The sequence below is a fragment of the Eutrigla gurnardus genome, assembly GCF_963514095.1.
Source record: "Eutrigla gurnardus genome assembly, contig: SCAFFOLD_59, whole genome shotgun sequence".
Taxonomy (NCBI): domain Eukaryota; kingdom Metazoa; phylum Chordata; class Actinopteri; order Perciformes; family Triglidae; genus Eutrigla; species Eutrigla gurnardus.
This window is the reverse complement of record NW_028155512.1, coordinates 50054-74352: the sequence shown is the minus strand read 5'-3', so window position 1 is coordinate 74352 and position 24299 is coordinate 50054. Positions and strand designations below refer to the sequence as shown.

General features: G+C 43.0%; 1 protein-coding gene across 2 annotated transcripts in view; it reads right to left on the bottom strand.

Annotated features, from left to right (window-relative positions):
* Positions 1-1868: 1868 nt before the first annotated feature.
* The window catches only part of LOC311010231 (uncharacterized protein), a 33362-nt gene continuing 10931 nt past the window's right edge, over positions 1869-24299 (bottom strand). The window contains exons 6-9 of one of the 2 annotated variants that reach the window (XM_084040773.1): positions 6519-6632; positions 5848-5919; positions 4348-4464; positions 1869-4056 (exon numbers count right to left, since the gene is read on the bottom strand). In XM_084040773.1, coding sequence (XP_083896899.1) covers positions 3329-4056; positions 4348-4464; positions 5848-5919; positions 6519-6632 — 1031 coding nt within the window. In that variant the 3' untranslated portion in view covers positions 1869-3328. The remainder of the gene's footprint in view (positions 4057-4347; positions 4465-5847; positions 5920-6518; positions 6633-24299) is intronic. The other variant, XM_084040774.1, reaches the window with a different exon arrangement.

The following is a 24299-nucleotide window of genomic DNA, read 5'->3' as shown; positions in this document are numbered from 1 at the left end:
GATAGTGTTCATTCCCCCTGCTCGTGGCCTGAACCCCGCAGGTCAGCTGGTAGCAGATGTTGGGACCTAACCGTTAGGACTACACAATGCGGCCTACAGAAGCCCATACATGCGGCCAGGACAAAGGGACAAAGGGGATTAAAAACTACACCGCCATTTTAGTTTCACATCTCACCCAGGTGAGAGATGCGACGCCACACAACCATCCTATTGGCTGACATCTCCAGGGAACCCCGGGGGGTCCCCTGGAGCGGCCTGAGCTTTATAAACCGAAGCCGCCCGGAGAATGCTCTTATTCACTCTTACTCCGACTCCTACTCTGGCCTCTTCCTACAACCGGCGCAACACCACGTTGCAACGGGAGGCGACCCCCTCCCGCAGCGCACCGCTGCAACAAGAGGAACCAAGCCGGTTCCTGCCGTCCAGCTACCAGACGCTGTCTGAAGTAAGCTGACTAAATCGCCAAGCCGCGATTATATCGCCGTCCGTGGAAGAAAGAAACACGGACTGTTTTCTTTATTTGAGTTTGATCAACGAGAGGAAACCCGCTCCGCTCTCGTCTGGACGAAGCCGACTCATCACGCCCCCGCTGACGCCGGGGACTCACGAACCACCGCCGTTACGGAACGCCGTCATCGTCTTACGCAACGATACCAGTAAGAGGCTATCAGTCTGGGCAGAGACACAAGTGATAGTGTAGGATATGCTTGTAATTCTTGTTAATGTGTTTTAAGTTCTGATCGCGGACCGCCGAGTCCGTTGGTTCATGTGCTGCTGTATTTGAATGCTGATATCGCCGCTGGGTTGATTTCTGTAACAGTGTTTTCGACTAACCTCCGCCATATTCGCGAGCTCAGAAAGCCTCTACTATCAGTTAAAAGACCGGTCTCGCGGAATAAACGCCAGTTCATTCACGCGAGCCCGTGTGATAACGGCACGCTTTCTGTCCCTCCGAATATCGCTCGCGCATCCTCTCTCTCTTTGTTTGTGCCCCGCTAACACACACACACACCGCACACACGTGTCCTAAGCCAGCTGTTCCCGGCGGGCGCTAGGGACATAGCTACATCTGGTGGCTACATACGGCTATCTCTCTCTCTCTCTCGCTACTCCGTCAGACCTCAGTGGCTCCGCCCCTGAACGCTGTGAGGAATAGCTCCACCTCTCTCTCTCTCTCGCTACTCCATCAGACCTCAGTGGCTCCGCCCCTGAACGCTGCGAGGAATAGCTCCACCTCTCTCTCTCTCTCTCTCGCTACATCTGGTGGCCGCCCATAGCCATCTCTCCCTCTCTCTCTCTCCCTCTCCCTCTCTCTCGACACGCACGCACACACACACACGCACATGCACACGCACGCGCACACACACACACATCCTTTGTTTAAGCTTAGCTTTGTGTGTTAGGTAGTTAGGTAATAAGGCTTTGTTAATTGCAGTGTTATTGATTGTGATCATTATTACTGATTTTGATAAATCTTATTATATTATAACTAGCGGTCTCTTGTGCTTGTTGTGTATATGTCACTGGATAACAGCAGGTTGTGAAGGCTAGTGCTTGAATTTCACGCCTTTTTAATTGTTCGATTGGTTTTGTACTCCTATGCCAATGATCACGATGATTGGCATGTGAGTATAAAACCTTTATATTGAGACTGAATACAGTTTTAGGTTATCTTTTCCCTGATCCCAGGGTGGTGCCCCGTTTATTCATGATTATATCATGATAATATATTAAATATAATTATTAATACCGATAATCATATTGATATTGATAATTAACTGTTGATAACCAAATCTGCTCCTGCTACAACTCCAACACAGATCACAGACTCCTCTGTGACTCAGAGGTTAAACTAATCATGCGTGACTTTCTCACAGTATACCTGGAGAAATCCACACCGTCTGTCATCCAGCAGTGGGCAAAACCTGCTTTTGCATGACAGACGGTTTACCGTGGCAGCTTTTTCACTGAGTTCACCTTCAATTATGCAGACGGCACAGTCCCAGACACTGCATGTATACAACTCATCACAAACACCCTGGCCTCCGGGAACTCAGAGTGATATCAGATTTTCGACTTTAGACAAATGTGCTGCAATCAATTCCTGTAAAGCCACACTCTCACATTTTCCAATGGTGTGTTTGTTAGGTTTGCCTCAATAGCTGAGGATGTCCTTCAATTCTCTGTGTTAAGATGGTTAGACATTCAAAAGCTAATTTCTCATTTCTAAAATCAGTTCATGACTAGAGGTAAGTGCTAATAAACACTGCCCCCTACTGACACAAACGCATTCTTACAGTTGCTTCCCAAAATCCAAGTACAATGGAGCTGTAGTGTCACAATCAAGGATCAAACATATCCTGAGCCAAGCAAAATATTTAAAAAGTGATCACAGCAATGATTAGCATAAACAAGCTGGTCTCAATAAAAAAGAAGGGATGCTTGAAACATTTTAAAAATGCATGAAGAAATAAATATTCAAACTAAGCTTATACTACATCAAAAAGTGCCCCTTATGATAAGCTCATCATACATTTATAAAATTAGTGTTGTTCAATTGATATCAAATCTAAATTAGTGTTCATAACTGGGTGATTCTTTTAAAAAAGCATACATTAAGCACCCATGGGTTTAAAAGACAAACAATAAAAAATAACTTTAAAATGCAGCCATTAGTGCAATATAATATTTGATCAATATTCATTTGAATTCATTTAAACTGTTACATTAAAAATGAAACAGACACCATAGATAGATGTCCACCCGTCTGTTTTCAACCTCAAAATAATAATAATTGTCTGCTTCCTTCCTCAGTTAGTCATTTTAAAAATGTATGGAGGAATAAATATTCACCAGCTGACCAACTAAGCTTATATTATACTACATCAAAAAGTGTCTCTTATGATAAGCTCATAATTTATTTATAAAATTAGTGTTCAATTGATATAAAATCCAAATTATTGTTAATAATTGTGTGATTCTTTAAAAAAAGCATACATTAAACACCTATGAAAGACAAACAAAAATATAACTTTAAAATGAAGTCGTTAGTGCTATAAAATATTTGATTAATATTCATTTGAATTCATTTAAACTGTAACATTAAAAACTAAACAGGTAACAGGGAAAGATGACCACCCGTCTGTTTTCAACCTCATAATAATAATAACTGTCAGTTCGTCTTAGTGTATGTCCGTCTCTCCTGCATCTGAACGTTGATATTCATCCATGCTCTATCCGCTCTGCCTTCATCTCTGTATTCATAGATGCACTTTCATTATCTGCTTCCTTCTCAAATCTTATTTCCGTTTGCCAGGCTGCATGAAGGCTAGTCAACGACTTTATCCTTCATCCTCACTGCAGCTCTCGCTGCCTGGCTGTTCTTCTCTGGGGTCGCATCCCACAGTTTGGCTTTCACCTTAACCGACTGCCCCGCCCCTTCGTCTGAGTCCCGGCTGGGCTTGAGCTCTTCTTCCCCATCTGGGTGTGAACGTGCAGTGTGTGGGGACTCTTGAAGGGTGGTGCTGTTGTCTGGTGGTGTTGGTGTGGGGCCCTGAGTTTGCTGGAAGGTGTCTGAATACAGGTGCTGTTGCTGACCTGCTTCTTCCCGGTCACCCACACTATCGTTTTTATTATTATCATCATCAGAATCGCTTGGGTTGGTTTCACCCTGCGATAAGGTTAAAGGTTGCTCATGCAACAATGTTTTTGAACCTTTCTGGTCAGTAATAGTGTAAGGTGTGTCATCTGACTCATGTGTTTCTCTTTCGTACAAAGAGTCATTTTCCGCTGTGGTGACCTGACCCGAGTTGGTGTCTTCCTTGTGTTCACCAGCGCTGTCCTCAGGTGCCTTTCTTGGAGGACTTCCAGCCAAAGAGGAATGTGGCTGAGCAGCAGGAGAAGCACCGGCAGGAGCAGAGAGTGCCTCCTCATCCTCACTGGCAGGAGCAGAGAGTGCCTCCTCATCCTCCTCTTCAGGAGCAGAGTGCGTTTCCTCATCCTCCTCTTCAGGAGCAGAGGGTGTTTCCTCATCCTCCTCTGCCTCCTTCCCTGGCTCTGAAACAGAAAGTAAGATGACTGCTAACAATTTGCAGAGGCTTTAATTGTTTAGAGGCAGTTTTAAAATCAATCAGTCATCATCTTACTATATTGAGGTGCAAAAAATGAGTGGAGCTAAACATTTTTAGCTAAAAAAATTTCCCAAGTAACACACAGCTGCATTAAAGTAAGCGCTCAAGTGAATCAAATAGCTACTCCTTCAGATTATAAAATGCGTCTCAGCTTGATTTGTCAACAGGTGTTTTCCATTTTGTCATTTGAGTCATTTTTTCATTTCAGTTTCCTAACCTGGATGTTCAGGAGTGATGGACACTTTCTGATCAGGCTTACTGAAGGACAACCTTTTCCTCGGTGTTCTATACTGGACTGCATCGCCATTGTCGTCACTCGCACAACGAATATATCCTAAACCGGACACACGGAAGAAGGGAAATAAAGAAATGATTCAACCATGCAGAAGCAGTCTAAAGAAACCAGTAGAACTATGAACAACCTTAATAACAATCAGTACTGAATCAATACATGATGAGATCAACTTCCTACATGTTATACTTTTAAAGAGCAAGATGTGATGTTGATAAGCTGATCAACTTTTTTAACATGGACTGCATCACAGAGTGCATTAATATCATATCTAATATCTGAGGTTTCTCTTGAGCTTCTGCAAACATTCTGTAACATGTAGCTTTGCAGGCGTGTGCTCTCAGAGTGCTTCCTTGCTTTTATCTCCAACGCGCCCCGCAGGCGATGAAGAGTCACCAGAGGTCAAATGAAACGGCAACGCCCTTTAATTTTAAAGCTACAAGTGATCAAATCAACATGCTGAAATCTAATGCTCATGTTTCAGCTGGTTGAAATACTTCATCATCATCTCACCTTGTGGTTTCTGTAAAGTTATAAAAGACAAAAAGTGAGAATAGAGAAAGAAAGAAAAAAACAGGAAAACTGCTCCAAGGTCTAATCCAGGAGTGCCCACTTATTTTCCTTGTAGGGCCAAAACAGAAACCTAATGGTAACGCATATTATAGTGAAAATCATGAGCGTGTGCTAGTCCTGCTCAATGTGTAAAGTGTCCTGAGATTACTTCTCTTGTGTTATGACACTATATATAATATAATTGAATTGAGATTCAGAATGGTATGATCCCAAGTTCCCGTCATTAAAATGCTTTTTGTCCGTGTGACAGCCGTCGCACCAAACTGACTTTCTGCCCATCATGTTCAGATTACGAGAATTAATTAATAATCAGGGATCCTAATATTACCTCACAAAAAAACCCAAACAGTTCAAACAGCATTTAGATTCTGTTTCTTTTTTTTTAAAAACTTCGCCTGAAACATCTGGCGTCTCCCTGACTCTCTGCTGGCCTGCATCCGCATCATTCTGATCGTTACTAGCAAGATTATTCGGACCGAGAGGAGAAGGGAACTCACTTTTCTTAACGCTCATCTGTGTTATTGTCTTTTCTTTAAACCATACAGACATTTTAGAAAACAGTCAAACAAACCAGTAGAGAACAATGAGTGCTGTTAGTAACCAGTAGTGTTATATTGATTAATGAATCAATTGTTCAACAAAAAAATACATTCATTATAATAATCAATCAATAAATTAAGTCAAAATTCCAAAGCATTCACTGTTTGCAGCTTCTCAAATAGAAGATCATGCAGCTTTCCATTCCACTAGTTTGACATCCTATTAATAAAATGATTTAACTAAAATAATTAGTTGTTGGTTGTTGCAGGTGTGAGCAAATTGTAAGCAACTTTGTTAATAAACAAAAGGGACGTGTGAATTTCTTTTTTGAATTTCCATCTTTGCTTTGCCCAGACAAAGCTTTAATGGCAGAGCTGAGATGCCCTGGAAAGAGTGAAAGACAACACATCATTGTTTAGCTCTTTTCTACTATGTATAAGTCATAATGAATAACAATAACAATGTGTTAATGTAACCTTTTCGTGGCATCTCATCTGTTGAAATCTGAAAACTTGCTGTAAATTAAAGAAAAGGGAAGCAATTAGGCAAAGTTTGCTTTCTGGTTCAGTTCATAATAGTTTCAATCAAATCTAAAGGAAACACGTTGCCTGAAGTGATCTCTATTCCACTCTACTCCGTACTGTACACCAAACACCCACCAAAATACAATATAAGTGCACGTCATGGATACGTATCTAGCCATAAGAAGGCAAAGTAAGAAGATAAAAGAAGGACATGATGAATACTAAGATTTGTTTTTAATATTACAAAAGTTAAATGTTTTCTTTTTCCACTTCCAGTCCGAGATCTTGTTGAGGCATATATGATAAGACATTTTGGTTTTAGTAAATTATAACAAATCAGAGAGAAAATGATAATGCTCTTTCACCATTATCAGAAAATCTTCTTTCTTTTTTTTAGCAATTTGCTTTTAAGCCAGGATTCTCTGCTGTTATAGCATAAAAACACTGAGCAGCCTTTACCTTTTCCAGAACTGGGGCATGAATCGCCGTCTCCTCTAGGACTGCCAGCAGCTTCATCCGGGCTCCGAAGAAGAGACTTATCTTCGTCACCCTGAGCTTCATTCTTATCTGATCCTGAAACAGTTTGAAAACACAAAATATAATGTGAGTCGCCAGAAAGAAAAGAACACGACCAAAAGAACTCTTAGATGATGACCTTTGAGTAAAACCCATTAAAAGATAGAATACGTTTAATTGGACAGCTGCTGTTTGTGAACACGTAGCTATAAATTTGGCGGTCGAGCGAGCTACGTAGTGAATGAAAGCAAGACAACGAAGCTAAGCAGTGAATCAGACGAATGAAATGTTATTTTAATTTTTTCAGGGCGGTTTGTTCTACGGCGCAAATAAACACCCACATGTTCCCGGATTTTGAATGAATACAGCCGGACAGGGGAGGCTCCGTTTGACACTGAGGAGAGAGTGAGGAGCAGGGGAAAACAGGCTTGATTATTATTATTACTTATTATTTTGTATTTGCTCTTTTTAGTTTAAAGGATTGTGCGGCCTCGGAGGCGAGTGCTCTCTGAGTGCTTTCTAACTTTTCTCTGCAACACACAACGAACACGCCGACGCCCTTTAATTTAAAGTAATAAAAATCAATATGCTGAAATCTAACACTGATGTTCCAGCTGGTGGCAATGATCACTGTTTACCGTAAAATTACAAAACGAAAAAGTCAGAAAAGAGAGAGAAGAGAGAGAGGACAAAAAATAAGCAAGAAATGGTATGTTTATAAATAGGGAAGATTACAGTCACACATAAATGCCTTTCTATAGATACTGGTTGAACTTTTGATCTATAAATAACAAATAAACTTGCAGAGCTTATTAATAACCAATTACTCATAACCGAATACGTACTGTAGATATCAATGTCTGTATTATTGTATATCAACTAGTTGCTGAAAAAAATATTTATATTGGAATCAATTTCTCCTGTTTAGGTGTGAACTTTTTAAATATTTACCTTTACGGTGGCGTTTGTAGAACACTACGGCCAGAACGATGATGACAATCAGGACAACTAAAACACCTACAATGATGCCGGCAATCTCGCCTCCAGATGAACCGTCTGCACAGAAAGAACAAAAGTGAAACTCACAGCAACCTTTAGTTACATTTTTCAGTTCCAAAACAAAATTCAAGCAGTACGTTGCGCAATTTCTCTTAAAAAAAAAAATAATAATAATTTCTGCCATTCTCTGAATGTGAAATCTTACCTGGGTAGCAATCCTTTGCTGTGAATGACGCCGTTTCACTGCTCAGAGGGTTGCTCACATTACAAGTGTATACTTCATCATCATGTTCAGCCCCCAGAGAGATTTGTAACTGTTGGCCAGGCTGCAGGTTTCCATGTGTTCTCCACTCAAACTTCATTAGAGGTCCTCTGGGCTCGGCGGAGCACAGCAGCTGTGCAGATACGTTAGTGCTGCTGCTGTTGCTCATCTCACAGGATATGTTGGGTTTGGTGACCATCTCTTAATGAATACATGAAAGAACAAATCAATTAATATTAATACAGAAGAATGAAGAACCAGCCTCAGAAAACAGGGTAAACTATAAATAAAACTACTTGAAAAGCAGGTTGATGTTTTTATTCCTTTGCTTACATGTTTAAAGGTATAAATTAGTTCAGGTGACTATGACTACTTAGTTAAAGGTAAGACAATACATCATGGCCATAATAAATAACTGTATCAGCTGTACACTGATCATAATGGAAATGGTGGTCAGTCATTTTCTGGAGAGCAAAGTCTCAGCTGATAGTAAGGCCATCAAAAAGTGAAAACGCTATGGAATCACTTGTATAGGTGACATATTAAGAGATAACTGGTTGTGATATCTGAATCATTGCACTGCTGGGTGCGGGTGAAAACGTTTCTGACACTGCTACTCTGTTACTTCCAGCTCCTGTAATGCAGGTGACTTTGTTTACTGGGTAACTGCATATAACCACTGTAGAAGAAAATGTGTTACCTTACAATTTGTTTTGTTTTAATGTTACTTTCTCTCGGGAACATCAAATATCTTGCTGAGCTGCATTCATTGTATGTAAGCCTTGTCATGTTGATTAAAAGACCCTCTGATCTGTCCCCCTTCCTGGACCGTCCCCGAAACACCTTCATCTCACATACTTGATCAAGGCCTTCATGAATGGCCCCTGTTGTGACACTATGTAGAAAGAACCCAGCTGTTCCGAGGGAAGTCACACCTTTATGTTGTCTCAGGACGTCTCTTCCACTTGGGAGAGACGCGTATTGAATCTATGTAAATCCACTGTTTAGACCTGCCCCTTTGGTTCTGTGTATAAAGTCATCGCTCACGCCACATATTGGAGAATGGACTGTGTGGCAGCGCGACATTGTCTTTTCTCCACTGTCAGTGATTAAACCTCATTTGAACCAGCCACAGATTTGGACCTGAAGAGTTTCTTCCACACCACTTTGTTAAAAAAAAAAAAAAAGTTAGTAAAAGATAACTTACCTATCACCTCCAATTTATAAGAACGACGCAACCCTTTTTTATTGTCTACACTGTAAGAAAAAAAACAAAACAAAAAAACGGTCAATGACTGTCAGCTACGGCTGCCAACCAAAAACCGTAAAATGAAAGTAAAATACCCTAATTCAAATAAAGTGCAAAAACATTATTATTACTGAAAATTTCATTAAATGTTCTGAAGAAAAATACCGTTATTTTACAGATTTTTCCTTCAATTTTTTATGATCAAACACCTTTAATAAAGTGAAAATGCTATAAGTTCTGCAGGAAAATACTTTTATTTTACAGATTTTTCTTCAATTTTTATGACCAAACACCTTGAATAAAGTGAAAATGCTAAAAGTTCTGCAGAAAAATACTGTTATTTTAAAGAATTTTCCTAAATTACTACAATCAAACACCTTTAATAAAGTGAAAATGCTAAAAGATCTGCAGAAAATACTGTTATTTTACAGATTTTTCCTATTTTTTAATGATCAAACACCTTTAATAAAGTGGCAATGCTAAAACTAAAACTAAACTAAAACTAAACTAAATTAAGTAACATTTTCATTCTGCTGCTCAAAGATTATTGTGAAATATCCTCAACTCAAAACATACTTAGGAAATTCAAAATCGAAACATCTAAAGGTTTTCACTCTTTCAATTAAAGTAGGTCGCGAAACTTAATTATAAATAAAATACACACCAATATTGATTCTAAAACCCCTTTATTTAATGTATCGAGTTGTAAATTTACAATATCAACCAATTATTCACAAACAGTTCTTCAGAGACCCCCAAGGAAGAATTGAAAAACTGTCTGTTAGCTGTACTATCATGACAAGGTGATGGCGTTTAACTTTTGAAACAGGTGGAGAGCTGCTGGCCTGAGGGGGTTGTTGTCAGTTGTTTTTTAGCTTGTATTTTCCAATTCAGTTTTATATTGTTTTCCACAATGTTCTCCTGTCCCTGGGGGCTCTGTATACTGTAGTTCCAATAATATTTGTAGTATTTGTGCACATGCATTACATTCTAAATTTAGCCTATTCAGCCCTTAATTTAACCTTAAATGTACAGTGTATTATCAAATAAAATCAAAACACAAAAGGTCAATTAATCTGTAGCAGAGGTGACAGTGCAATGTAGCAGATCAAGAAGAATCCTCCTCCAAATTGCCAGTAATCAGATGGATCTTTGGTGCACCTGGGGGAGGGGGAAGGGAACGGGACAAAGTAAGATTCACTGAAAAGTCCTTACTATATAAAGGATTTTATTTATTTTTTTATTATTATTATTAGTTGATCCAGAGTCAATTCCCCCCCCATAGATATGGCCGTACCTTGTCCTTGGCTGGAAACTGTTTATTTTATTTGGGTTTTGTTTTTTTTACCTCGGAGTGGCCATCCCTCTATTATTCCTATCTCGGTTTGTCGATACAATTCAACCAATCCAATCAACGAACAAACGTGCTGGCCAATTACAGGGGTCGGGGAGGCGGGTCATTGAGTCAGACTCATGAGAGGGACGCTGTTAGTACTTGACGTTCATGGTCGCTAGTTAGCTGTGGAGTTCGTTATGGATTGCATATTTTTTTCCCAAAAAATACGCGGACAAGAAGTGACGACGCGAACGGGAGCGAGCAGGAAGCAGCGATATTCACTTGTACTGGAAACGTCAGCACTGAAGTCAACAGTAACACTGGATTAAACATTAATGCTAGCAGAGGTAGCTCGCTAGCTGTGGAGCTAGCGATCCCATATGAATGTTTACTTCAGTGTTCAGGTTGACATCAGTGCTTCTGTTTCCGGTAGAAGTGAAGCTGTATGGTGCTATTTGAATGCCACAAACCTTATTGCTGTTCTTGAATAATGCTTGAGTTGAATAAATGGACACAGCGCTACACTACATTGTGTGTTTGCCGTGCAATGGCTTCGCGTCGCGCGAGTTTTGAGAGACGGGGCGCCGCCTCCCGCAAGCTGTCGAAAATCTTTTAACCTGACCGTTGTCGATCTAAAATAAAGATGGATTCAGCAACTGCATAGCTTATTTCTCGCATTGGATGTTTTCAGAAACACATTTCGGTGCTGACGAAATGACCTAAATGTGCTAAAATAACGTTAATCACCTACGACTATACGATAACATTAGTTAACGGTGAGCTAACAGTTTGACAAGACCATCACTGTACATTAAGGGAATGAACACAAACACTGCGTTAGGTTATGATTTTACAAAGGGAAGGGAAATTAATTCTTACCTGATACAGCAGAACAGTTATGTAGTGACGTCCAAGTAATAGCTGACCAGATCCGCCTGACCCTTCAACTGTGTCCATACTCCACTTTTTTGTTCTCCGTTGAAATCCCACAACTCAGATTCGCTCCAAATGAAAACATGGCGAGCAGATGTAAAATAGTCCAGGTAATAATCCAGGTAATACGTTAGTGGTCAGGTAGTCCACTAGTGCACGACTGCCAGCGCGTACCCATTCAAACTGACGTATTTTCAAAAAGAAGGCGCGCACAGTTGTCATTGGCCAGTTTTCGTGATGACGTCAACCAATCATATTCAAAGCAACATGGCAAGACAGCCAATAGCAATTGTATCAGCGTGGTATCTTTTTCTTTATCAAGAAAACATGATAAAGAAAATAAATGTTTATTCATTTTTATTTGTAGGCGGGTATATATTTAATTACATAAGTCTCTCTCTCTCTCTCTCTCTCTCTCTCTCTATCTCTCTCTCTCTCTCTCTCTCTCTCACACACACGATCTACTGCATTATGTGTAAAGCACTATATAAACAAAGATGAGTTGATATATTTTATATTTTTACTGGTACTTGCATTAAGGCCTATTCCAGTTTGATGTAACATAGAAATAATAGATAGATATTATTTTAATTGGAATGTATAAATGCTAACCCACTCATATTTTTTCATTTTGCGGTAATCATTGTTATTTAAGCATCATCCAAATTCCAGCTTTACCCATCAACAAGTTTACCGATTGCCGTCATTGACCTGTTTTTGACCTCCCCACACATTACGCTGCCTTCAGCCACTGAAAGACGTGCCATACCTGTCTGCACAGACAGCCTGACCTGTACGTATTTTTGTTAGAATCATTGCCATTATATCCAGACTTACAGTTTGAATATTAAAGTACTCACTAGTCTAATACTATCTAATCCAAAGTCTATACAAGTACTTTTATACATACCACATAGTACTAGTGAACTAATAAGATGTACCTTAACCTTACAGAGAAAAACGTTAGTATGGACATAAATCTTAATATAATGAGCTACATATTTAATTACAGAGTTTGAATGTAAAAGTACACATAAATCTAAAACTAATAAGATTTACCTTAAAATTACAGAGAAAAACATTGTTAGTATAGAAATAATCCTTCATATAACAAGCTACATATTTAATTGCAGGTTGAATGTATAATTTCATTCGATTTACTGTAAAATGACAGAGAAAAGTGTTAAGATTGTTTTTATGGACATAAACCTTTTTATTACAAGTTACATATTTAATTATAGAGAATTACTGTCATTTTACAATAATTTGTATTTAATTTAAGAAAACGGAAAGATCATGTATAAGGGTCATTCCGTGCCAACTCAGCCACCCATGTACATGACACCTCTCAGATTTTGCTGAAAAGCAGTGAAAATATGCCTTATGTTACCAAACGAGGGAATCTGAAGTTTCAGGTCAATATCTCAAACGGTTTGCCCGTGGCGTCCATTTGATTTTCAAGTGCCACACCCCTTTTTGACACATTGGAATTTCGCATTTCATTTGTTGGCATTTTTGGAGGCCCATAACTTCTGTTCGAATAGTGATTCATTGTAATGTGTACTATACAATTCTACAGGCAGAATCAACATACCTAACTGTTTGGGTGAGAGGTGGGTCACCCAAACAGAAGAATGTAATGTTCTTAATGTTTTGTTTTGCCCATTGAAACATCTCCATTGGTGTCAGAATGTGGTTTGCATCAGTGGCCTGCAGACTTGCTCCTGCTGCAAGTCGCTTGTCACAGGCGGGTCTCTTTAATCAGGGATCAGGGGTTAATTTGTGATTTTCAGGAAACTAATGGCCAGCAGTCTGATTATTTAATTGTTTCCCATCACTGAGCATAATACTAAGTTATTTCCCCTATTTTCATGCTTTATCATCACTAAATTCTCCCTGATCTACATTCCAGCCTTCTGGGAAAAAAGTCCAAAATGGTGCATTTTGACGAATAAAATTCATATCAAGGAGCTTCATAGTCAAAAGTTTTATTTCATTAAAAGAAAGAACAAATATGTATCTTTATCTGGTATGAATCCCATTAGGATCATCAAGTGCCCATGTGGTCATTTGAGGGTCCAAATATGGGGTTCCAAAAGAGTCACCTCTGCCCGGGAGGGTTTTTGGACCCCCATAAAACCCCCACCAGTGGTACCATACCCTTCAAATTCATTTTGGCAAGAGCAAAGGTCCCACATATAACAAATAATCCTGTTTGGAATAAATGTGATCATTCATCGTGGTGCTAGGAGCACCCAAAAAGTGAAAAATAATTTTGGCCGTCCAAAAAAAATTGGACTTTGGTGACCCACCTCTCACCCAAACAGTTAGGTATGTTGATTCTGCCTGTAGTAGTAATTAGTAATTGTGTAGTACACATTACAATGAACTAACAGAGCAATTTTCAGCCTTCTATCACTATTAGAACAGAAGTTATGGGCCTCCAAAAATGCCAACAAATGAAATGCGAAATTCCAATATGTCATAAGGGGTGTGGCACTTGAAATTCAAATGGACGCCACGGGCAAACCGTTTGAGATATTGACCTGAAACTTCAGATTCCCTTGTTTGGTAACATAAGGCATGTTTTCACCGCTTTTCAGCAAAATCTGAGAGGTGTCATGTATATGACACCCCGATTTTGGCTGTTTTCACATGGAATGACCCATAATTAATATAGTATTTTTCTGTAAAAAAAATGAGAAATAAATGTAATTTGTCATTACTGTCATAATACTTAAAATAACAGACAGATTGTTCATTTACTGATAAAGTCTGTAATTTTACGGTTTTGTACACTATTTTCAAAGAACAGAAAAACTACTGTAAAAAATAGAGTCATATACCGTAAAATTAGGATTTTTTTTTTACAGTGTACTTCCGCTCTATATTCCCCGCTGTCCTCAAATCTGAGGTCGGTGATACTGAGTACTGCAGTGACCCAGTCCAGAGTGACCCTGTTGTTATACGTGCCGTACACATCTTGCTGCTTGCCATTAAACTCTACCACTTTGTTGCCATTGTGTTTCCAGAGAATTCCTTCAGCGTCTCCACCAGTGTCTGGCTTTAGGGTGACCTCCCCTCCCTTGAGGGCATATATTGGAGATTGGCCAGCAGCTGCAAACAGAGAGCAGAGATGCAGCATCGTGTGTGAAGGTATAATTGTAACGCTGATGGGTATGACACCAACTCAACACCTCAGCAGCTCTGCACACTGATGCCCCTTTTCCACCGAGGCATTTTGAGGGCCAGTTCGGAGCCGGTGCCCAATCGCGAACCAGTTCTTCCTGTTTCCACAGACAAAGAGCCGGCTCTGGGCCTGGAAAACTGGTTCCCGAGCGGCCCCAACTCTTTGCTGGGCTGGAACTGGGCCCGGCTTACGTTAGGGGCTGGGGGGCGGGGTTAACGCTCGAGGCAACGGGGGAAAATACGCCGCTGCAGAGTGCGGAGTTTTACTAACGTTACTGTTCCCGGTAAGTTTCACTTTTAAATTGTTTCACCTCGTTGTAAACCAACGACACATTTCTGTTTAGTTTACCAAGCTAGTGATTACGTTCGTAACAGCAGCAACTAGTGGCTTTGCTTCCTCGGGTAATGTAAGCTGACCGGCTAGCTAGCCCGCTAGCGGGACATTGCTAACAACAACGTTAGCATGCCACTTTCTGACTGCCGTTGGCTCACTAAGATGTTAAGTCACGTTGGTAGTTGGTAACGTTGTGTTCACAGCGTCGTGGACACGTTTGTGATTAAACCGCTGTTCTCTGGTTTGTGTTTGTAGAGCTGTCGGACATCGGCGATACTGAACGGAGGTCCAACCTGCAGATGACTAAACATCAAACACTCCGATCTATTGATCACACACTGTTCCACACTGTAAAAAATGTTGTGATTTTAGTATTTTGTGTATTTTATTGTTATTGTATTATTTGCCAAAATAAACACTTTTTCTGAAGAGACATGTCTGCTATGCTTGAAATGAGCGATGCGGGGAAACCTCAGACGTATACAGTGACGTAATGGCGTGGCTCTCTGGGCTCTCTAGCCGGTGGAAACGCAAACAGGTTCTCGGACGGTTCGCAAGTTGAACCAACTGCGAACCAGCACGGCACCGGCCCGGCTCTGGAACTAGGTTCGCGTTGGTGGAAAAGGGGTATGAGTTGCCAATTAGGTATACATCTGTACAATCTCATATAATCCAATGCAAATAATACTGTGCCAGAGACCTGTTGGGTCGTATCTATGACGAGTAAGGGCCTGTTATTTTTTTTTAGAAGTGCCAGTCAATATAAGAGTCAAGGGTGAAGGTTAATGCTTGACTTTGTAAATCATGACTTAATGTCTTCTTATTAGCTATGTATGGCACTTTGAACTGCATTTCAAATGAGTTCACTCAGTTGTCATGGAGACAACTGTCACCCTGTGACCCAAAAATGCAACTTTCCTCTTCAGGTGTTCTCCACTATGGTCCGGGAAAAAAAAGCTTCTCAATTTACTTTTCTTTGTGATGGAAAACTGACTGTTGTTTTTTAACATCCTGGTGTGGATTCTTTTTAAAGGCATTTGGTAGACTCCAATCTTCAGATTATCAACTGTCAGAGGAAACCAGAACCAAAAGTCAAAATAACCGTTGGGGAGGAGGATTCAGGTCCTGACATGTTACAGTGTAAACCACCTTTTCACTTAACTTAAATTATATAATTAACTGTCTATATTCCTACACGTCAATAACCATCAAGTCAAGATTAGTCTGTCAAACCTTTCAATTCAGTCCAACATAACAGTAGTCGAAATACAGCCTCAAAAGGTAAATTACACCTCACTGACCTAACAGTGACAATGACATTACCTCAACTAGTTGGGATTCATTGCAGGGGTGTTGTTTTATTGGAGGAAATAGATGTCCAGTGGATATAAAAAGTCTACACACCCCTGTTCAACTGCCAGGTTTTCGTGATGTAAAAAAATGACAGCGAGACAAATAATTTCACAACTTTTTACACCTTTAATGTGACCTATAACCTGTACAATGCAATTGAAAAACAAACTGAAACCTTTAAAGGGGAAAAATATAAAATAAAAAACTTAAAATAACCTGGTTGCATAAATATGCACACCCTTAAACTAATACTTTGTTGCAGCACCTTTGGCCTTTATTACAGCACTCAGTCTTTTTGGGTAGGAGCCTATCAGCGTGGCACATCTTGATGTGGCAATATTTGCCCACTCTTCTTTGCAAAACTGCTCCAAATCTGACAGATTGCAAGGGCATCTCCTGTGCACAGCCCTCTTCAGATCACCCCACAGATGTGAGACTGGATTCAGGTCTTGACTCTGGCTGGGCCATTCCAAAGCCTCAATCTTCTTCCAGTGAAGCCATTCTTTTGTTGATTTAGATGTGTGCTTTGGGTCTTTGTCGTGCTGAAAGATGAAGTTCCTCTTCATCTTCAGCTTTCTAACAGAAGGCCGAAGGTTTTGTGCCAACACTGACTGGTATACGGAACTGTTCATACCGTAGATGACCATTTAGTAACCCGGGCGTTTAATATGCTAAATCGACTTGGAGCCCAGGCGTTTATAAGAACCAGGCGCGTATTTGCAACAGGCTACAATTTATTTTTGCAATGAGCAGCACCAGACCATCATGCAAAGAACAAGGAGCTCACCATAGCACCATAGCACCACTGGAACAAAACTACTTTTTCCCCCCGACGCATCTTTATTGACATCAGACAATAAATACAAAGACAGTTTGTCTGTGTTACCGCGACACAGGGAGCTGATCAGAGCAGTGTTATGAATGATAACGGATGGGGGGGTCGATCGCGGTAATTTCAACACTGTACATTAGCGCATTTATCTATATCCCTATATCCCTCAGTCTAGTGCGCCTGTGTTTGTGTGTCTGTGTGTGTGTGTGTGTGTGTGCGCGCGCCTGCATGCGAGAGAGAGAGCGAGAGGAGGGGCTGACTGACAGAAGAGGTGAGAGCCGGTGAAGTGCTGTTAAAAAAAACCGTTTGTTTTCTGTGCAAGACTATGGTAAACACTTAATCGCCCGGGCGTTTAATTGAACCGGCGTTTATTATGCCAAATGAGGTCGGACCCCGGCGGCTATTAGAGCACAGGCGCGTATTTGCACGCGGGCAATTATTTGGTCATCTACGGTAATTCCCTTCACCCTGACTAAGGCCCCAGTTCCAGCTGAAGAAAAACAGCCCCAAAGCATGATGCTGCCACCACCATGCTTCACTGTAGGTATGGTGTGCTTTTGGTAAAGAGCAGTGTTGTTTTTTGCGCCAAATATACCTTTTGGAATTATGTCCAAAAAGTTCAACCTTGGTTTCATCAGACCATAACACATTTTCCCACATGCGTTTGGGAGATTTCAGATGTCTTTTTGCTAAATTAAGCCGGGCTTGGATGTTTTTCTTTGTAAGATATAGCCCAGACATATGAAGAAGACGGGAGATTGTTGTCACATGTACTACACAGCCAGTTCTTGCCAGAAATTCCTGCAGCTCCTTCAGTGTTGCTGTCGGCCTCTTAGCAGCCTCCCTGACTAGTTTTCTTCTCATCTTCTCATCAATTTTGGACGGACGTCCTGTTCTTGGTAATGTCACTGTTGTGCCATATTTTCTCCACTTGATGATGACGGTCTTCACTCTGTTCCATGGTATATTTAAATCCTTGGAAATCCTTTTGTAGCCTTCACTTGACTGATATCTTTGAATAATGAGATCCCTCTAATGCTTTGGAAGCTCTCTGCGGACCATGGCTTGTGCTGGAAGATGTGGCTACAAAAATGTCAGGAAAAGCCTACTAGAAGAGCTGAACTTTCTTTGGGTTGATCAGAGGCACTTTAAATGGTGACAGGTATTGCTGACTCCAGTTTAACATGAGTTTGAATGTAATTGGTTAAATCGGAACACAGCCACATCCCCCAGTTATAAAAGGGTGTGCATACAACCACATTATCTCAGTTGTTTATTTTTACTTCACCTCCCTGAAAGATTTCTGTTTGTTTTTCAATTGCGTTGTACATGTTATAGGTCACATAAAGGTGGAAAAAGTTGTGAAATTATTTATCTTGATTTAATTTTTGTACATGACAAAAACCTGGCATTTGAACAGGGGTTTGTAGACTTTTTATATACACTGTATATGTATAAAGTCGATATAAATTATGTGCATACATGTTAGAACATTAAAAATCCCTTTGTATTCAGAAGTAATACAAAATTAAAATATAAATTAAACAGCATTTACTGGAATTTTAACCACAAAAAGTTCAAAAACGACATCGGTACTATACCATAAAGCAGACATCTTTATTAGCTGTAATTAGATATTTAACTGAGTTGTGCAGGCTCACTCAACGTTAGACCTGCGCGGATGTGTTTTCATGTCGACACAATACGTGCAAAGGTTAAACAATCCCAAACGACATAATCCATAAACTCACCATGGCAGAAGGCAGAGCAGATGAGGCAGACCAGGAAAACTCGACGAGCCATTTGAGAGGAGCAGGTGTGTGGCGTGATTTGCTGGATTACCTCTTTAACTGCCTTCCTTCCCCTCCCTATTACAGACGGGCGAAAAAACTAACAGATTATTACTTTTCCTCGACCACTTTGGGCAGAGGTTAGGACAAGCTCCCGAAAACCACTCCGCATTTAATCTAAAGGAGGTGTCTCTAGTCGTCAGTGAGAAAAGCGAAAGCATCTTTTGTTTTAGTCAAGTCTCTAGTTTCCCAAACGACTTCCTGCCCTTCAAAGTAAGTTCGAGATCTCCTCTCATGTATTGGCCACACACCATGTGACATTTACCTGGACTTGGACGCTTGGTTAATTATTAAATTAAATACTACATGTTCATTATATAAAGGCCAAGTTCACTGCTTTCTATTTTAACTCAACACATTCTACATAAGCTTTGTTTGATTTCAAGATTTGAATGACGTTTGTTACCTGGCACACATGTCTGTGTTTTTTATTTTGAAAATATGCCGGAAGCTCTACACCCTCCGTTTGACAGGCGGTATGTCAAGAAATGTGCCAGGAGTCCAAGGTCATACCTGAGAAGAGGCCTGTATAGTTTTTGCCTGTCATGTATTTGTGGAAGGGAGGTTTAAAGGGGCGGGCACTAGGACCCAGGCAGAGGTCCAGAGTTCATAAAACGCTCGGTGGAACGCTCACCTGGGCCTTTTGTATTTCCACTGAGTCACCTGAGAGCAGCCTTTCGTTTACTTGATGTACATGTTCAGTACGGTAGCTATTTAGCATGTGTCTTTTTGTAGTGTGGTTAAGTCCCTTTAGCTTACTGGGCGTATCGAAGTTGTGCTGGAGCTTAAAGGACTGTATGAGAGTTTCACCTTAGGGGGGTTGGCGGATGCCTTAACTACTTCATAAATGTACCAAATTACTCAAACCAAATAAACTTAATTCAACTGTTTGTATAAAGATAGCGAGGGGAAACCAAATCAACACTTAATCACAATTTTGCACTTGGGAGAAAAAAGGGGTTAATGTTCTTCAAATACTTATCACTTTAAAATTATGAGTCCTAATTAAATCCTATCAAATCTAAATTTAGTTGGGCGCCCGAATTATTATTCTAATACAGAAATGTTCTGGCCAACATTGCCGCGGTTACTGGAGAGGAGAGGCGGAGAAAACCGTTCGTCCGCCTGGAGAGAGAGCGAGTGCACCTGGTTGTTGACAGACGGTGAGGTGCTCGGCTGTAGAGTGTGGCTGACTGCTGCGGTGCCGGTGGAATCGGGAAGACGCTGCCCAGTCCAACGGATGCACAGTCTGCCCCTGCAGACTGCGACACACTGCGTATGGCGATGGGTGTCCTCTCTGGTTCCGTGGGTGAGCTAGCTTAAATGCTACCTCGCTCGGGGTATCTCCGCAGGCAGCCGGGCTGAGAATACGCGATCGCCTCTCGACGCGTGTTCGCTCTTCCTCCGTAACGACACTTCCACGTCGTTTGCCAAGGTGGAGTACAACAACTTCTACCACTTAAGCTACACTCGATCTGTCTTCGTAACAGCTTAATTCCTCCACTGCACGAACATACTCAAAAACAACTGTGTAACTCACGGCGCACGTTCCGATATTCATACACTTAACAGTCACATGACATTGTACGTAAACACAATAAAAAAAAAAAACCTCAACCCCTCCGCGAAACAAACTAGAACTTATTTATACAAACAACATTACAGGCAGACAATGAAGTATGGGAAATTATAATAAACGAACTTCCACATATGAAAAACATGCCCTCTTTTATGGAATCCCACCCAAATTGCAGACCCTTCAGCACAGCCGCCCCCTGATTTGCGGCGCTAATCAGTAACTACTATATGAAGGTCTGCAGTCTAGTGGTCAGTCAGTCTAGTCAGGTGGGTCAGAGTCAGAGTACTGGGGTAGCTGGATCAGTCGTGCCACTGGTCTGTGGTAAGTCCTTCCTCCAGTGTCCACCACCGCTGAGCGAACTCTTCCGTCATCCCCTTTCACTACGTTCTCCACCCGTCCAATGAGCCAGCGAGCTCGGGGGAGTGCCTGATCCACGATCTTGACTGGGGTTCCCGGTTCCAGGTTGCCTCTTTCCGTGAGCCACTTGCGGCGGCCTTGCAGTGATGGGAGGTACTCGGTGGTGAACCTCTTCCAAAATTGGTCGGCTAAGGCCTGACTATACCTCCATTGTCTCCTGCCGATGATCTCGGTGGAGGCATAGACCGCAAGGGGGAGGGCCGCATCTCGCCGCCCCATCAGAAGGCTGTTTGGTGTTATAGGGTCGAGATCGGCTATGTCACTGCTGACGTACCCCAGTGGCTTGGAGTTCAGTATCGCCTCAATTTCCACCAGCACGGTGTTGAAGACCTCTGCTTTAGGGACCTGAGCTCCGAGTGCAGCACGGAGGGCAGACTTCACGGACCTAACTTCTCTCTCCCAGGCCCCACCGAAGTGGGGTGCGTTTGGAGGGTTGTAGGAGAAAGTGACCTGTTGACTGGCCAGCTCTTTCTTCAACTCCTCACTCATTTGGTTGTAGCTCTTGATGAGCTCAGCTTCTCCTCCACGGAAATTTGTCCCGTGATCAGACCAGAGGGTGTGGGGTCGCCCTCTCCTTCCAGTGAATCGACGAAATGACTGGAGGAAGCTGTCTGCTGTCATTTCGGCCAGCACCTCAAGATGGACGGCTCTCGTGGTGAGGCATTTGAAGATAATTCCCCATCTTTTTGCAGTTCCTCTCCCAACTTCTGCCCTGACGGGGAATGGCCCGAAGCAGTCCATGCCCGTGTTGTAGAAGGGCGCTTCTTGGAGGCGGAGGCGGCAGGGTGGAAGGTCAGCCATTCGTGGCATGATGGGCTGAGCTCTTAGCTTCTGGCAGACCGTACATGACCGTTGGTATGATCGTACAGCCTCCCTTCCGCGAAGAATCCAAAACCTCCTCCTAAGCTCAGCAAAGAGCCGCTCCGCTCCAGGGTGATATAGCTTGGTGTCATAGTGGCGGATCACCAGGTTGGTCACTGGATGCTTCGAGGGGAGTAGGATGGGGTGTTTGCTGTCCTCTGTGAGGCCCTGAGCCCGTCGCAGGCGGCCTCCGACACGTAGGATGCCCTTATCGTCTAGCTCGGGGGCCAGTAGCCTCAGCTTGCTGTCTCGTGGTAGCTCTACCTTCCGTTTGAGACATGCCATCTCGACTGAGAAAACCTCCCGCTGCACCCTCTGCAGCAACATGATCTCAGCGGCGGCATAGTTGTCCGCGCTAAGGGGGGTCGCGTCTCCCAGGTCGGGGTTCCTATGGCGGAAGGTCCGTTCTTGGAGCTCCTCTAGGGTCTGGCAGTCTCCAACCTTCGGATCGTCTGTCTGGAGGTCTTGGAGTCCTGTGAGTCCGCAGAAGATGGACTTCTTTAGTTCCGCCTCCACCTCTGAAGTATCCAGGTTCGGGGGAGGAGGCCACTCTGTTTCTGGCTCACGGAGGAAATCGGGTCCTCGGTGGTAGAGGTTGGGACGGGCCAATTGCTTGAGGGTCGCACCTCTGGTGATCACGTCTGCCGGGTTGACATCGGTTGCTACGTATCGCCAGCAGCTGGTTCCCACAAGCTCTTGGATCTCCGTCACCCGAGTCCCCACAAAGACTTTATATTTACACGAGGTCGACTGGATCCACTGGATGACGGTTGTGGAGTCAGACCACATCCAAACCTCGTACAGTGGCAGGTGGAGCTCCTCCTTCAGCATCTTCCCCATTTGGGCTCCACTTAGAGCCGCACAGAGCTCCAGTCTGGGGATCGATTGCTGTCTTTTGGGCGCGACTCTTGAGCGCCCGAGGATGAAGGAGACGTGAACTGTACCATCGGGTTCTTCCGCGCGCAGGTACGCCACTGCACCATACGCCATCTCGGACGCGTCACAGAACACGTGAAGGGAGATCTTGCTGCTGGTCAGACTCACACTCGGGGGAAAGTAGCTCCTGGGGAACTCCCTTCTTCTCGGTCCAAAGCTCTCTGACCAGAACCTTGGCGCGGGTCGTGTAGGGGTTGATGTGACCCAACGGGTCATATTGACTCGCCAGTGTACTGTAGATCGATCTCATGGTGATGTAGTGACGAGGCTCGATCTTCTTGTGCCGGTAGCACAGGGTGTCAGATCTGAAGCACCAGAGGAGACCCAGCGTCATCTCCTGGGCGTTGTCACTGGACTGGGAGACCCAGGTCTCGCTACTGTCGGACTTCGCTTCCTCTGGGAGGTCCTGGATGACCTCAGGGTCATTACTGGCCCACTGGCGGACATCAAAGCCAGCAGTGGCCAGGAAGGTGCGCAAATCATGCACCAGCTTGCGTGCCTCTTCTGCAGTCTCCATGCTGTGGAGGCAGTTGTCCACATAGAAGCTGTGGTGGACAACATCGGAGACTCCTGGGGGGGCGGTGCCGCCGTCGACGTGATGCTGCAGGGCATAGGTAGCGCAACATGGGCTGCAAGTCGTCCCGAAGGGCAGCACCTCCCATTGATAGATGGACAGTTCTGAGTCGTCCGGGTTTGTTCTCCACAGGAACCTCATGAGTGGTTTGTCTTCGTCGAGCAGACAGACCTGATGAAACATGCGCTTTATATCACCACTGATCGCGGTCTTCTGCCTTCGGAAGCGCACCATGACACCGAGGAGAGGAGGGGTCAGAGTAGGGCCGGGCAGGAGGTGGAGGTTCAGGTTTTGCTGGTGCACTTGGAAGCTGCAATTAAAAACCACCCTATTCTTTCCATTGTGCTTGACGTTGTGGTGGGGAAGGTACCATGACTCAGCACTCCTTTCCGCCTCCGCAGGCTCCAGCTTCCTGACCAGTCCCGACTCAATGAGTTTGTGCATCTCCTCAGCATAGGCGGTAGCTGTCTCGGGGTCTTTTCTGAGTCTTCTTTCTGTGCTAAGCAGGCACGGCATCACTACACCCGGAGGAACCTTGAAGATCGGCATGGGCTCTCTTCTCAAGAGCGGTGTGGCGTATCTAAGGACACCGCGCACGCAGACACGCTTGGTCTTCGCTTGGAGAAGATCCATAGCACTCTTGTCTTCCTTGGAGCGAGTGTGCATCTTCTCGTTCTTGTATGGAGTGACGTCCATCTGCCATAATTTCTGGACGTTCTCCAGCAGTGCCACGTCTTCATGTCCGGCTCCTATGTAGAGGCAGTGGGTCTGACGGATGTTCCCATTTCTCAGATGGATAGGGCCCTGGAGGGTCCAGCCCAACGGGGTCTGCAGTGCGACAGGACATCCGGGTGGACCCTGAATGATGTGTTTGGGTAGAGTAAGATGCACGTTATCAGAGCCGAGCAGGAGGGTTGGCTTCACCTCCTTTGCAGAGTCGATCCCCATGTTGCAGAGATGAGGGTACCTCTTCATCAGGAACTCCATGGGGTAGCCGTACCTGGAGAGGCACAACTCAGC